General features: G+C 38.1%; 2 protein-coding genes across 5 annotated transcripts in view; both read right to left on the bottom strand.

Moving 5' to 3' along the window:
- RC3H2 (ring finger and CCCH-type domains 2) overlaps window positions 1-8,377 on the bottom strand; it is a 49,608-nt gene extending 41,231 nt beyond the window's left edge. For 3 of the 4 annotated variants that reach the window (XM_028107640.2, XM_028107639.2, XM_028107641.2), the window contains exons 1-2: window positions 8,071-8,377; window positions 1,446-1,743 (exon numbers count right to left, since the gene is read on the bottom strand). In XM_028107640.2, coding sequence (XP_027963441.1) covers window positions 1,446-1,676 — 231 coding nt within the window. In that variant the 5' untranslated portion in view covers window positions 1,677-1,743; window positions 8,071-8,377. The remainder of the gene's footprint in view (window positions 1-1,445; window positions 1,744-8,070) is intronic. The other variant, XM_028107638.2, reaches the window with a different exon arrangement.
- A 2,762-nt stretch (window positions 8,378-11,139) lies between these two features.
- On the bottom strand, window positions 11,140-15,673 carry ZBTB6 (zinc finger and BTB domain containing 6). The gene is made up of 2 exons (XM_028107767.2): window positions 15,259-15,673; window positions 11,140-13,878 (listed from the first exon to the last, which is right to left on the bottom strand). The coding sequence occupies exon 2, from the start codon at window positions 13,867-13,869 to the stop codon at window positions 12,598-12,600; it is 1,272 nt and encodes a 423-aa protein (XP_027963568.1). The 5' UTR covers window positions 13,870-13,878; window positions 15,259-15,673; the 3' UTR covers window positions 11,140-12,597.
- Between the last annotated feature and the right edge of the window lie 535 nt (window positions 15,674-16,208).

Consider the following 16,208-nt stretch of genomic DNA (forward strand, 5'->3'; position numbering starts at 1 on the left):
AGAGAGGATGGAGCCAATAAATCAAAAAACATAATAAATAAATAGGTAGTATGATAGAAAGTGATCAGTAAAAACTACACAGCAAGGATAAGGGGGATTGGGAGTGCTGGAGAGGGGCTGCAATTTTAACAGGTGTGGTCAGGATAGGTTTCCTTGGGAATCATGACATTTGAATAAAGACTTGAAAGAGGAGAGGTAATAAACATTCTAGGCAAAGATAACAGTCGCTACCAAATCCCTCAGGTGGGAACATGTTTGGCATATTTAACAATTGGCTAGGAAGCAATATAGCTTAAGCAGAAAGAATGACGTCAGTAGTAGCAGGTGGGGCTTTAAAGGTAACAGAAATCACACTGTATAAGCCTGTAGGCTATTAAGCCTGACTGAGAGGACATTTATAAGTGACAAAACATAATACCTGACCTATATAGCAGACGCTAAATAAATGGCAGGTAGCTAGTATTATTACAGTCTATAGTATTTATGGATCTAAGATGCCACTGTTTGCAAAAGGCACTATTATTTTATGTGCCATTAAGAAAAACTGCTGCCAATTATGACATACTATTGATTATAGATACATCTCGATTTCACAGTGTCTAACTGGATTATGAACATTGAAAATATGTTTTAAAAGAAAAACTTCAAATATCAAGGTACTAAAAGAATGGAATATTTTTAATTCACTGAATTTTCTAAGAAGTGATTAAACAGAAAAGTCCTTTCTTGCTTTAATATATAGTGCATGATGTACAGAATTTCATCTTCTTCCTTACCTGTAAAATGGGGATAATAACTATCTGAAGAGCTATGGAAAGAATTAGTAATAATAGTTGTTGAATACTTACTATCATACCTAACAAAGTAAGCCTTTATTAAATGGAAATTATTATAAGTCTAGGGTCTTGGTCTGATTTCAGTAAAATGATTATAAACAAGAAATATTAATTTTATAACACATGAGCATAAAAAACTGTGAAGAATTTGGTACTGATACTCTGGAAATTGGTTCATTCCTAAATAGACCTTATTTTCTCATTTGTAATATCATCCTAAAAGTCAAGTGAAGTTAAAAAAAAAACTCCAAAACCTCCATTTGAGGGTCCCAGTTGATTGGTATCTAGCCAAAGCTTTAATTATATTTCTTTTCATATCACCTAATGAACACGCTTATTTAAAAATGTCCCTTATCCACCAAAATAAATTATAAACATAAATTTTGACCACAGCACTGAACACAAACACATAACTATAATGGAATTTGTGGTTTTGCATAAGAATTTATGATATTATCTAAAGAAAATTTTTGCAGAATACAATCATGACATCAGATATACTGAATATTTTTGAGGTCTCAAGTATCACTAGACACACTTTGTACCCCTTAATGAACAAAGGTCTATAATTATTACATATACCAAATTAGTAAAATCTTGAAAGCTTACCTGGGCTCCAACTAACTGGAGAAGTGCAAAGTTGACAGGAAGCACATCAATGTCTGTGTTGATGGCAGTCTGGTCAAAAGGACAAGCTTTTCGGTGAAGTTTATTCAAGCAGGTCTTGCAAACAGTGTGTGAACAACCTAAACTGATGGGTTTGTGCACATTCTCATCAAATTCATTATAGCAGATTGGACAGGACAGAAATTCTGTCCATTGAGCTGCCTGCACAGGCATTGTGGAAGCTGGATGCTCGGGTTAGCAGTCTAGCAGATCATTATTTTGCTGTGTAGTGTTTTGTAAGCTGGAAATGGACAAAAGTAAGAATTAACCACATAATATTCATCATTCACCTTTTAAGAGCTAACTGTTTAAGTCAACCATCACAGATTCAAAACCTAAAATACTCTGAATAATTTTATATGCTTTGGATGTCTTTTTCTTTAATTTGCTGAATTTGTTAAATTTCTGAAATTTTGTCCAGAAACAATATCTGTATAGTGTCCTTTTCAACGAAACATATTTATATTGGTTGCTCAAAGAATAGTTGACTATCAAAGCTTTTATGTATTTTTCTTGATGACCACATCAAATAAGTAGATTAACTTTCCATGTTTCATTTTTAGGAACACAAATTACTTTGGATTGCTTAGGTTTTTTGGATAGCTACTACCCCCAAATATATTAAGAAATGGTCTAAGAGTTATTGGACTTTGAAAACTATTGATCCAAAGAATATCATAGTGAGTCAAGTGTGAAGAAACAGCCACCTGAAATGACCAAGTCAGATAAGGATATGTTCAACTTGGCAGCTTCACAAAAGAGGAAATGTCTGGTCAAGATTTGACTAAGAGCCTAACAAAGGTACTGAAAATCAAAGTATGTGAGATGATGATGACAGAGCAGTTTGTCCAAAAATTAAAAAAAAAATGCTAACCTTAAAATACAGAAATACAGTGCCAAAGTTAAAAAAAAATTATCTTACAAATCTAGAATGTGGTTCCCTACAATACTTTTGACAAAACATATCTTTTAGTGAGAGAGGTATACAGATACATAACCCCAAACTGTCAGGTCCAATGAGCAAGATATGGAAGAAGCAATATTCTCACCTAATAATTCTAAACAGAAAAAAAACCAAAATATAAATTTTTATCTTTACATATGATTAAAAGGCACATGGAAAAAAAAGACAGAATTCTTTTTCCTAAGATTAAAATGTTTATTCCATGATTTGTAATAAAATATTTGGTATCAAAACTATACTGCATTCTAAAATCTTTAGATACCTAACTTGAACACTCTATATTTCAAAAATGTTTCCTATTTTCCAATTCAAAACTTACATAAGTCTGACAAAGGTTCTCTGGTGAACAGATATCTAGGTATTTAGGGCAATTAAATAGCCACTACTTTATTTCATAAGAATGTTTACCAACCCAAATATCTTAGTTCCACAGAAATCAGATGTTTAAAACTATAGTCAGATTCAAGACAGAAAAGTATATAACTGATTCTCCAATATCCCCACATCCAAATGAAGAATTCTGTTAGCCTTTATTTTGCTTTTATGTTCACAAAAGCTAAGGTTTCAAAAAATATCTTGGTAAATGAATCACAGGGCTTGTTATATAAAAAGCTCCCTGTACAAATTTCTCCTTAAACAGTTCTAATGTAAAGTATCTAATATCTTTATTTTTAAACTAGCCAAACCTTGCAAGTTATACTTATTTTATACCTTTTACCCTTATATTGCCACATCTATTAATGCCATCAATCTTAAACCCAGTTAGTCTGCTTCCAACTTTAGAGATGAGCACTGAACAGGTGAACACATCACTTCTTGAAGCTATTTTACATTTGAAATGTTCAGTTTTCTAGGCTGTAGAATTATACAAGGAAAAGGCTTCTGAGGGAGAAGGCATTTTATATTAAATCTACTCAGAGCCCTAATTTATTTAATAACCTGAACCAATAAAATATTTATCAAAACAAGACACTGCATCTATTTTTTCATAATGGCCACCTGTTTGGAAATGCTAATTTTGTGGGTTAGGGTATCACACTGTGTAACAGGAAACTAGTAGGAAACACTTTTTCCTTATTTTGTTTTCCAAGATCACCCTGAAATGCTTTACATTAGTAAATGAGTCGGGGGTGGGAGAAGCTGTTTAAGTTTGAACTAAACATAAAAATGCTATCTTTCGTATTTTCTTTCCCATGTTAGTTTTCAAGTATTTCAAACTACTACCAGAATATACTTAATAGTTTTATGTTATAATATCTCACATGTGTTTCTAGGTCTACAAACACCAGATGCTGTAATATAATTAATACTGAGAACTTTGATTTCTAATAGAAACTGAATACCTTAAAAAAAAAAAAGAAAAATTCTGCCAAAATTGGTCAGTAATTCTGCCAAATTCTCCTGCTATGTGTCAGTCTAACTTTCTGACAGGAAAAGTATGTACTAAATTCTCCTTATATAATAAGTCATAGGAAAAGTTTTTTTTAAATGTTTTTCTTCAGTACCATTATCAATAAATTTTAGATTCCTCAATTAAGATAAAGACAAAATAAAATTTTATCTAAAACACAGAAGCAGCTTATATAGTCCACCGAAATTTTTAATTCGGGATGGCAAAAGTGACTTTAATTTCTTCCTTTTTTTGACTTTCATTTCTTTAAAAAAGGCACTTCGTAAATATTTACCTAGGAAGTATTTTTATAACCAAAAATGATACATAGCCTCTTGTCTTTATTAGTTCCATAGTAACTTACTTGACTCTATGGAATTCTAAATTGCTAATAACACTTAGAATTAATAGTCAAGTATCAAACCTGAAAATACTCCCAAAACATCTCAAACTGAGATAAAATGGATTAAAAAGCCAAAACTCAAAACAAACAAAAAGCCCACAACTCTAAATACATAGAGACTATTTAAGAAAAACATTCTAATTAAATTACTTGTATTAACTAAGTAACTTTCAATTACTAGTCAGTAAAATTGAAGAATAACAAGATAAAGCAGAGAAGAAACACTACATTATAGGTGCGACCTTAAAGATTTTCCTCAAGTAATTTTCCAGGCTATAAGTCCCTTGTTATGAATACTAACTTGTAAAATAGAAAAAGTAATTAATAGACATCTCTGATATGATGCAAATTATGCATTGCTTTATTAGGAGCAAACTGCATACCAGCTAAGTACTCTCAGTTTTTGTTATTAGTCCACCATGAGATTATGCAGCCAGTTCTGTACTATGCCACCTGATTTTAAAGTGCCAGAATAAAGTTTATACTTCTTTCACTATTGTATAATAAAAAATATCTAGTATTTTACAATTCTCTTCATAAAAATCTAGACATTAGGGCTCAAGTCTGTTAATTAAGACATTCATTGTTTGTTTAATTATTATTATTTTCTAAGATTTTATTTATTTGACAGAGAGAGACAGCGACAGCAGGAACACAAGCAGGGGGAGTGGGAGAGGGAGAAGCAGGCTTCCTGCTGAGCAGGGAGCCCGATGTGGGACTCGATCCCAGAACCCTGGGATCATGACCTGAGCCGAAGGCAGACGCTTAACGACTGAGCCACCCAGGCGCCCAAGACATCCATTGTTTTCATTTTAGCTCACCCATGTGAGGAATTTAAGCTCCCGAAATGAAAAGTACTGAAAAGCACTTCTCAGTTCAGAAACCTTACAAATAATTAGTTTTAGACTTCAAAAGTTATATTTAAAGCATCAGGTACAACTGAGACCTTAGCCTATAAAACAGCAAACAAAACCAATGGAAATAATCTGCAAACTCTAAAACTCGGCACTAAAACATACTGAAGGGACTGGAGGAAAGAGAATTGAAGTACAGTTTTAAAAGACTGCTATTATAAGTGACTTTAGTATAAGTTAGGAAAGATACAGGACTCAAGTTTTTTCTTAAATCCACCCTGAGCCTGAACTCAGTTTTTTAATCAGTATAAGATTTAATTTCCCATGCCTTCTAGTGTAACACTAATGGGATAATTTTCTATTTTAATTAGCATATCCAATAAAGTTTTGCTTTGGTGATGACAAGACATGAACAATATTTATTTTTGAGACAGAACTTACTCACTTCTGCCTATCAAATAATGGCCACTGGATAACTTTATTCTTCATATTACCAAAGTCCTTAGCTTTTTGATTATTCTGATTGCAAGATGATACTGTCAGGAAATTTTTGGTTTTCATGTGCCTACTTTTATTCAGGTAATTTATTTCTCAGAAGAGCAGTGCTGTTTTAAACAGTGCTGTCTAATAAAAACATGATGTGAGCCACAAGTAATTTAAAGTTTTCTAGTATTCATATTAAAAAAGGGAAAACAGATATTAATTTTAATAATAGAATTTAACCCAATTTATCCAAAATATCACTTCAATATGTAATCAATATAAAAAATTAAGGTAGCTTAAATTTTTTTTTGGACTAAGTCTCTGAAATCTGATGTGTATTTTATTTTACATTGATACTACATCTCAATTCACACTAGCCACATTTCAAGTGCTCAATTGCCACATGTGGCTATTGGCTTGTATTGGACAGTGCAACTCCAGAGTACTTAAAATTATGAAGTAATAATCAAAACTAACTTTTATTAAGAATTTGAGGTGAAAGTCACAACCACACTTAAGTTTTCATAAAACTAGAAAACCTGAGAAATATAAAGATGTAACTTACAACAGTTACGAGACTGGATGCAAAACATTACTTCTGATTTTCAGCTCGCTTTATTTTACCACGTTTCCTTTTTCCATAACTAGAAAGTGAAACTTCAATGCAGTCCAACCAAAACAACAAGTGCTTATTATAATAAGGCCTTGTTATAAGTTTATTTAGCATTCTTAGATACTGCATATAGCTTCGAAGTTTCATTTCTGAACACAAAATTTTGTGTTAAAAGAATGCTTCCCCCCCAAAAGAATTTTTGTTAGCTTTTTCAGACTGGAAGATATAGCAAATTACAAAAGCAGAAAGTGAATTAATGAAAACATACGAACAATTAATGAAAACATATGAACAAAGGACATAAGTCTTATATGTCAGGTCAACACAACAGTAATAACAGATCAGGAGTAACTCAAGGGATCCACTAATGAACAGAACTGCAACTAAATCTTCAAAGAATAGGAGGCAATTTGAATTTTAACATCTGCTTTTTCTAACCATGTTTGGAATATACGCTTAACATTTTGTCCTTCTAGCAATTTTCCAAACTCTAAAATTTGGAAAACATGAATCTCCAAATTAACAAAAATAGCAGTACTAAAAAATCTGACAGGATTTAATGGCCTCTATTCCTTCAAAAACTAATGTGGAATGAACACAGGAAAAGGATGTTATAACAGTGGTGTTGCTTTTTAGATAGTAAAAGAAGGTAATAATGGCAAAATTCATGAACTTTTCTTAATGTTTGAAAAGCCTTAACTAAATTTGTGTATTTAACTAGAAAAAGGCCACAGAGGGTAACTAAAACATGTTTCTTTGCTTTTGGGTGAAATTATATCAGTGTAGTGTAGCAACGTTTGCATTCTCGGGTTAATCAAAAGTTCCTATTGGAACTTAATAGTTAGAATAATACAAAAATGGAAAAAAGGTTACTTAAGCACTTTGTAATAAAAAGTTCTACTCACAGCGGTTTGGGGGGAGAGTTGGAATTAAAAAGGGGCCCAGGTAAGGAGAGAGTAGGAATTAAAAGAAGGGAACCTAGGTGGTTATTTAAAAATAAAACAGGCTGGGAATCACGAGATTAGATCTACTTCATGTCAGTGATTACTTGAGACTATTTTGGTGTCAAGGTTCTACCTTGCCGGTATCTTAAACTCCTCTGTGATTAGAAGGATGGAAATGACAGCTACTCTCATGTTCTCCCTTCCTGAAAGCTAAGCGCAGAGAAAAGTAGAGCTGCTTCTGAGAAACAAAGATGCTTTCTACCATTCTTCTAAGATGGTGGAAGAGTCTCCTTAAGAGGTTTCCCCAAGAAAGAAAAATGAAAGAGGGAAAGAAAGCCACAGCAGAATTCCCTGGCCGTGTTTCATGCCATTGCTCCGTCACATCCACTGTGCAACCACTCTGGTCCGGCCATCTCGTTCCCAGGAGGTTAAGCCCTCCCAGGGCATTGTTTGGCCGCGGTCCCTATTTACCACTCAGATCGCCTCCACCATCCCTGCTCTGAGATCTCGGGAAGCTCCAGGACAGAAAGCCGAAAAGCTAGGAGACGGCTTGGTTTCGAGGACCTCCTCCAAAACCCCTCTTGCCAACTGGTGTAGAAAAGAGAAAGAAAACCCTGGCCTCGCCTTGGGTGGGTTCCTTAAGGGTCAGAGGCTTCCCCTCCGCCGGTGTCGAAGGGAGGTGGCCATTTGCGCCGGGCGCTCGGTATTGAAAAAGCCCTACCAGAGAGAGGGGCCTTCGCAGGCCCCGGTCTCCGGGCCCGGTCCGAGCGTCAGGTGCGGCCCTCAGTTCCCAACCCTCAGGGCACCGGCGACGACAGCACACAGGCCCCGGGCTGAGGCCGGTCTCCCGCCCGACCGCCGAGGACTTAGGGACCCGAGCTAGGGCCCGAGCCGCATCGTGCCCGCCCCCGCCCTACCTGTGGGGGCCCGGGCGGGGTCGCTAAGGGCCGCTCCCGGGAGCCCCGCGACGGCGCGGCTCGGCGACGGAGGCGCCTCGTCTCGCCGGGGCAGAGCTCGGCGGCGGTTTCACGACCTCAAACTCCATCGGGAGCTACAGGGACAGCCCCGTTGGCGGCGGCGGAGGCCGCGACGGGGCCTCCTCCTCCTCCCTCCGCCTCCGCCTCCTCCTCCTCCTCTCCACGGAGGCGGTCCTGGAGGGATCCCGACCTAGCTCTCGCGAGAAGATACTCCCCCTTTCACGCGAGATCACGCAGGACTGGGAGTAAAGGAGGTGGAAGGAGAGTAGTAGCCCCCGCCACCTGGACTGCGCATCAGCTTCCCTCTGGTCGAGTCTAACCACCACTGTCACGTGACTGGGGAGCCCCGGAGCACTGTGGGAGGTTGCTGTTAGGAGGCTTAGGCAAGCCGAAAGGGTTGATGGGAAACTCCCCGCACCTTCATCGGCGTCTTAAGCCAGCCTCCTAGACAGTGATGTGAGGCAGTGTCTGACTCTCCTTGTGAAAAAAGTGGTCTCCATTGAGCATAATCTGATACATCTGTATTATATTCTATGCACCGTCCCGTAATAAACACTGACCCATTCCCTCAATCCCTCCACATATTTGCCAAGCAACCTCCCTATTTAAAAAAATAAAAAGAAAAGCATTTGCTTGGCAGGCACTAACACAAATCTCTTTATTAAAAAGAAAACTGAACTCCTTAGACGGTGGCAAGGATCAAAATTCAATTAATATCTCAAATATTTGTTGAATGAGGGGCACCTGGGTGGCTCAGTCGTTAAGCATCTGCCTTCGGCTCAGGTCATGATCCCAGGGCCCTGGGATCGAGCCCGGCATCGGGCTCCCTGCTTAGCGGGAAGCCTTCTCTCTCCCCCACACCCCCTGCTTGTGTTCCCTCTCTCACTGTGTCTCTCTCTGTCAAATAAAGTCTTTAAAAAAATTTTGTTGAATGATTTTTCACAGCAAACTGTAAAGCAGAAATTGCTATGTTTTTATATATGAAGAAACAGCCTGGTAAGAAATAAGGGAATAAGCATTTACGAAGTGCTTACCATGTGCCAGGTCCTGTGTTAGGTAATAAAAATTTCATTTCTACTATAGATTTCAGTTTTATTTCATTCATCAAAATAATCCTAAAAGGCAGATACTACGTACTCTGTTACTGAGAAACTGAAAAACACAGATTAAGAAAATGGCCATGAGTTGTAATTAAACTCAAGGCACTTTCCAATGTGAAACCAGATGTCCAACAAAGGCATGTATGAAAGCAAATCCACTATGAATTAAAAACCATATGAACAAGTAGTTTATAAACTGTAAAGACGTATATATATATATATATATACACACACAAATATATATGTATCTACTGGACAGTGTATATGACAGTCTGCTAAGATTTTTCAAAGGTGGCCTGACCATCACAGTTAAAATTACAATCCCAATTTCCATTCCCTGGCACTCCCTATCTGCATTTTATTTTCTCCAACTTTGTTTTCAAAATCTCATATACACTGATTTTACTTGTTTGCTGTTTTTCTCCTTCCACTAGAACACAAGTTTCATGAGAGCAGGGATTTTGGTCTGCATATCTAACTTCTAATACTACGTAAAGACTCAGTAAATACTTCTTGAATGAATGGTCAGAAGAAATAGTTTTCTTCTTTAAAATTCAGAGATGTAGACAAAACACAAAGTTCTCCATTCCCATCTCCAGTTTATTATTTTTTTTTACGTAAAGATATAGAATAGTTACATCCAAGGAAAAACAGCACGGGTTTTCTCTTATACCAAAGTAACAACTACCTTTCCAAGATCCTTTATACATAAATGCAGTAAATGAAGAGGCTGAACTCAAACATGTTGCATTTTTCCCCATCATATCAGAAACACAAACAACTAAAAGTGAATGTTTTAAATGAATAAATTCAACACTTTACTTTGCCATACCTGCATTTTTAAAAAGATTCCATTTTCCCAGAACTGTTTATATACATCATGCAAACAGAAACTGTCCCAGGAATGTTCTGAGATCACTCTGTGCTACTGGACAGGAATAAATAAAAATAAATAACAACCATCACTTGCACAGAACAACCCTTCCCCCCAAGCAAATATCTCAAAGTGCTTACAAAAAATGTCACAAGAATCTTACAAGGCACACATAAAACTTAAACAAAGTTCAACCATAATTTTTTTCAAACATCAAGGATAGTAGATACCAATTCCTAAAAAAACAGTTTATTACTATTCTTTTACCCTTCCCTCCCTTCACCATCCCTTCCCCACAAAATTTCATCCTAGGAAACAAAAATAAGGAAAGTACTTCAAGCACAAACTATTTCTGAAAGGGAAATGTTTTCATACCTGGAAGTGGCCAATCATAGGTCAAATGGGAAAGAAAATTAAATGCTGCACTATCATGTTCTCCAGTGGAAGAAAAACACTACTTTAGAAAAATTCTGTCTCCAAAGTAGCACTCAAATAGCAACATTCATAGAGACACAAAACTCTCCTCTCTTGCTTTCCTCTCTGTTCTTGGAAACTCAGGGAGATTTAAGTATAAAATCATTGAATTTTGGACCTGGAAATGATCTTACAAATTACCAAGTTCAAAGTTACTGTTTTACACATGAATTTAAGAAAAATTGATAGAGAGGTGACCTGTCCAATGTCACTAACAAGTGACATGGGGAGGGAGGGGGTTATGAAGTTGGTTTTCTTATCAAAGATGAGAGGTGGATTCCTTAAAGTGTCTCCCAGAGTTAAAATTCTATGGAGAATATGTTTTTCACAAAAGTATCACAAAAAGGATATTTAACATTTATAACTATCAACATGTGATCAATCACAAAATTCTTACAAATGGTACAAAGTATATTACATTTTAAAATGTCGAAGGGCTTCAGAACCTAAGTATAACAGAAATTCTACATAAAGCTGAGGTGAGTAGAGGAGGAATAGAACTTGAAAGTGAGATGCATCCAGTCAGCCTTCTTTAACTAAAAGTAGTTCCTGCATTTTAGAGTATGATTTGCCCTGCAATAGATTTTAATCTTTGCTTTGACAACAAAAAGTTTTGTGTTATTTGTACACAGGGATAGCAGAGAGCAAGGGCTCATAACACAAACAGAATTACTCTCACTAAAATAACCATACAGTCATGGTTTTGCTTTTGGCACATTTCTGGAAATACAGAATAAAACTCTAGGGATGGTTAGGGTTTTTGTCAACATGTGGTAAATGAAAATTGCTTAATGTAAATGAAAAAAGTTAATAATTAAGAAAACACTAATAGCCAACCATATTTAAACTGTTCATCTAGTGGCAGCAAGATAGTATTTATTGCCAATTCAAAGTAAAAAAGGGAATGAACTATTGATACACACAACAACGTGGATGAATCCAATGGCATTCTGTGTGGTGAAAAAAATCATCTCACAAGGGAACATACTACAAGATTCCACTCACGTCATTCCAAAAAAGGCAAAATTATAGCAATAGCAACTGTTGCCAGGATTTAAAGATAGGTGGAGGAGCTGATTATAAAGGGGCATCATAAGGGTGTTTTTAGGGATGATGGAATGTTCTGTATCCTGATTGCAGTGGTGGTTGAACAAATCTACATGTGTTAAAATTCATGAAAATGTAGACCAAAAATAAAGGTCAGTTTTAGTATATGTTAATTAAAAAATAAAAATGAAGTAAATTTTAAAAAGGAAACAGTAGAGTATCTTTGGTAAAGTTGGTATTTCTAAAAGAAATTTTCAGAGCTTCATGCCAGTGGTATAATTTCACTGGTCAAAAAATTATTAAATACAACTGCATGAAATAAAATCAAGAAACTTGGGCTTCATTAATCATTTCTAAAATATGTATACTAAAAAAATCATGGAACCATTATTTTAAGGAATATTAGCCCATGTACAAGGAAATTCTACTACTCCCAAGTGAATTTGAAATGTGTTCCCTTATAGTTTAAAACAAGTACCTTGGTGCTTAGCTTTAGAAGTCAACCGCAGTTTGTTTAAAAAAAAAAATCACTAGTCCTACAAAGCATAATGGATTACAGCATGTTTTTAAGTCTATTTTCTCTTCCTGTTATCCTAATTCATTAAAATTATTATGTGGTTGGGATTTTACATTTACATTATTTATCTAGAGAGTCAAAATCAGAATCTAGAAATACTGCTGGATCCTCTGTCACTAGAATCAAGAATATTTAAGAGAGGAACATTATTTCTCTAGATATACCACTGGGACTTACATATACTATATGAGATAAGGCAGCATCCCATTAGCTTTATCATGTCTCCCACACTTTGGAACTGTTAGTAGAAGTTCAGAAAGAATAACATGTGTAGGCAGACCAAAATTAAGACCCAAAGATGGGGGGGGGGATGCAATATAACAGATGCTGCATTTCTGTAGAAAAACTTGCCTAACAGAATTATATAAGGCTTACGTAGCAAGGTGTGGTTCTAATTATAGTAGATTTTGCCTTTTGAGATCATGCCTGGGTAGTTTTTCACTACTGCTTCTGCCATGGACAGAGGTTAAATGCTTTTTGAGGGCAGATTTGTGCTTGAAATCCATGTCACAACAATGGCATTTGTATGGGCGATCTCCACTGTGTATGTTCAAGTGGTCCTGAAGTGTGCTTTTAGCAGTAAATGTCTTCAAGCACACAGTACACTGAAAGGGCCGTATGCCCATGTGCCCTCGAATATGCCGGTTGAGATTTTTCTTTTGCGTAAATGTTTTCCCGCACTGTAAGCACAAGAACAGCTTATGCATCTTAAGGTGGCGCAGGTAGTTTTCAACATGAAGAAATCCTCGAGGACACCTGGGGCACTGGTGCCTCAGTGAATAAGCATCCTCCAGATTCTGAATCTCATTCACTGTACCATGATTTCCTTCAGTATTCTCACAAAATAAGCTCTGATCTTGGTTCCCAGGAACTTCTGCCACTCTGCTCTCAACCGTAGAATTGATCAGTGAATGCTGTGTTTCAGAGAAATACATGCTTGCTTTTGAAGAGGTACAAGGCTGTGAAAACTGCCCATTTTCTACACCAGCAGTACTAATAGATTCCACATGGAGGATACAAATTTCATTATCTTTAAAACCAATATCTACTGAAGACAGCTCTGGTGACTTCATTTCCTTTCTCTCTGATGTCAACTCTACTGTAGACTGTAAAACATTGCTTTCCTCTTCTTTTACATGAAAATCTATATTTATAGGACTATCTTCTGAAATTTCAATTATCTCACAGTCTTTATCTGAATTTTCTTCTTCATTCTTAACATCTGGATCAGAGGATTGACACAGGTCAGTATGTTGATTGTTATTTTTCATAGAAAGATCAATTTCCAGATACTTTGACAAAGCTTCTGTGCACTTTTCCACAATGTGAACCATCTGCAGGTAACTAGCAGCTGTCAAGTATTTCAAAAGCTCTTTCCTTTTAACTTCAAGTGCTCCAGTATAGCAAGAGAGCAACAGTTTTCTGCCAACTTCTGCACTCTGCAAGATGGTGATTCTGACATGTTTTGACTGTGTGAGTAAAAACTGATCTCTCATGAAAGTAGAGCAAGCAGCTAAAATCACCTTGTGCCCCTGGAACTCGGTGTCATTAATATAAATTGACACATCACAAAATAAATTCTGCTGTCTCAAGAGATTCATTTTCTGCAAGACTACATCTCCTTGCTGTTCAAACTGGAAGTGCAGGACATCGGATTCAGCAGCCATGGTCACAATCTACGCAAAATAAAACACAAACGTTGATGTAACAGGGAATGCTTTCCTACATTGTCATGGTAAAAACAAACAAAAAATCCCAAACCATAACTGGGTAAAAGAAAATTCAAATTCTAATCTAGGTGCAAAGACTGAACTCCTATGCCACCATCTCAAAACCGAGAAAATGAAAATGCATTTCTTTTTTACTTCATGTCCCGTTCTTCACTTATTACTTAGTACTTATTTAGTATTACTTAGTACTTATTACACTGAGTTGTACTTAATGGTTTCTGTTTTTCTCCTTGGCTAAATTTTATCTGTTCTGTGGTTCAAGACACTGTTAGTACCCACTACTAAGGGTACTTAATATAGTTTCTCACATTAGAAACCTTAATGTAATCTCCAAGTTTCCTATTCTCCATCACTATTGCAGGTCCTCATTCTGTTCCCTTGGACTATTGCAAGGTCTTCCAACAGGTTTCCCATATTCCAACCTACCCTCCTAAGTGCCACCGGAACTAACATCTTTTAAAACTTTTTAAAAAAAGTTCTCTCGTCTACTTTAGTTTTTAAAATCTTTTTATTTATTTGAGAGGGAGAGAGCGAGCAAGAGCGCTAGCAAGAGTGAACACGAGTGGGAAGAGGGGGCGCAGGAAGAGGGAGAAGCTGACCTCCTGCTGAGCAGGGAGCCCAATGTAGGACTTGATCCCAGGACCCTGGGATCTTGACCTGAGCTGAAGGCAGACGCTTAAGCAACTGAGCCACCCAGGTGCCCCCCTCTTCTACTTTAAATCCTCCATTGTTCTCCTCTACCTCCAGGACAGCCTACCCTTCTTAGCAAATACAAGATTCCTCATTATTTGGTCCTAACCATCTTTAAGGCTTTATCTTTGTATCCTCTATTCTCTTTTTCATCAAAGCTCCTTCGACATTGAGATTTTCACCATTGCCCAGACAAGAAGACCGGAATACACTTTTGCACGTTGCATTAAAACTGCAGTTCCTCTTTCCAGCTAGTGATTTGGCCCCTTTCAGACCCAAATCAATTTAAGACTGCTGTGACTCCTCCTCCTGTCTCCCCAACAAAGAGCTGGGTTGCTCCCAGAGCACCACGAAAAGGTGCCTGGTTCATCTGAGTTTCTGCAGCGAGCACAGGGGCAGGCACAAGAGCAGGCACAGCGGAGGGAACATCTGTTGAACTGAGCGGGACCCAAAGTGGCCTGGAAGATCCTGCAACTCAACCACACATGGGTCCTCCCGAGTAAGCCTCCCATAGGCCCTGTCGGCCAGGTGGTTGCAGCACCAGTGTAGCCTCCCAGTCCGCGCCTAGGGGCCCTCTACCTCCTCCTCCTCCTCTTCCGGCTTCCCCACCTGCCCGTCTCCAACGCGCTCACTCACCGACTCAGAGAGCCAGAACCCAGCTTTCCGCAGCAGCGGCGGCCCAGGCCGGAAGGTGGACTTAGCCTGGGAGGAAACACATCCGGTGTCAACTAGCTTTACTCCTCACTGGGGTGCGCTTGGCGTCCCGGAAGGACATCCTGAGACATTCTCCCTTCCTCACAACCCCCGCTCCTGGGATGGCAGAGAGGCACCCGTATTCCGGCAAATCCCATCTCTCCTGCCCCAGTTTCGGCGCGCAAGCCGTTCCCCTTCGTGAGTTCTCCCCAGCGTCCGTATCGCAGTCGGGTTGTGAGGCTGAGGTACAGCGCGTCCATCGGAATACCCTGCAACGGGACCACTGGGAGGCCCTCATGGGTTGTTACGGGCCGGGTTCTCTCCTCACTGGGCCATCTACAATTTAAAAGGTGGCAGAGGAAAGGAGACTGCCATAAGGATCGGCATTCGAGATTGCCTAGCTAATGACCATCAGGATCTGGTCCCTACCTCTGGATCTCATTTCACCCATCTGTCGCGTGTGACCGTCCACCTCCCCCCTCCCCCCACCCGCCAGTTCTAGGCAAACCCAGGCCTATCTAAACTCTTGGGGCTGCCTCTTCCCACGTGCCCTAGCTCTCCTCCCACTTATCCTTCAAAATCTCGTTCATAAATCATGTCATCCCTGAAGCCATCCTGAATTGCCCTTGAATTAGTTGGCTCCCACTTGGGAGCCTGTAAGCCCTTTGGCTGCCTTTATTATTGCAATTATCATACCTGTATTGAAATCTGTGACCCATCTGGGCGGAGGTATTTAGGACAGTGATTTATGATCTTTGCATTACCGAAGTCTAGCACTGAGTAGACATCAAGTTTTGCTAAATGAAGGAATGTCTGAACCAGGTCTTAAAAGCAGTAGCTCTACCCCCTCAGTAACTGACCCTACTAACAATTTCTAGTTAACCTTATTTGCT

This window comes from Eumetopias jubatus, unplaced genomic scaffold (genome assembly GCF_037043125.1).
Source record: "Eumetopias jubatus isolate StellerSeaLion01/CBP00866 unplaced genomic scaffold, mEumJub1_p1.0 scaffold_15, whole genome shotgun sequence".
Taxonomy (NCBI): Eukaryota; Metazoa; Chordata; class Mammalia; order Carnivora; family Otariidae; genus Eumetopias; species Eumetopias jubatus.

What these genes read in the sequence shown, in the direction of transcription:
- ZBTB6 (XM_028107767.2), bottom strand. Translation starts at nt 13,869, where the DNA reads ATGGCTGCTGAATCCGATGTCCTGCACTTCCAGTTTGAACAGCAAGGA.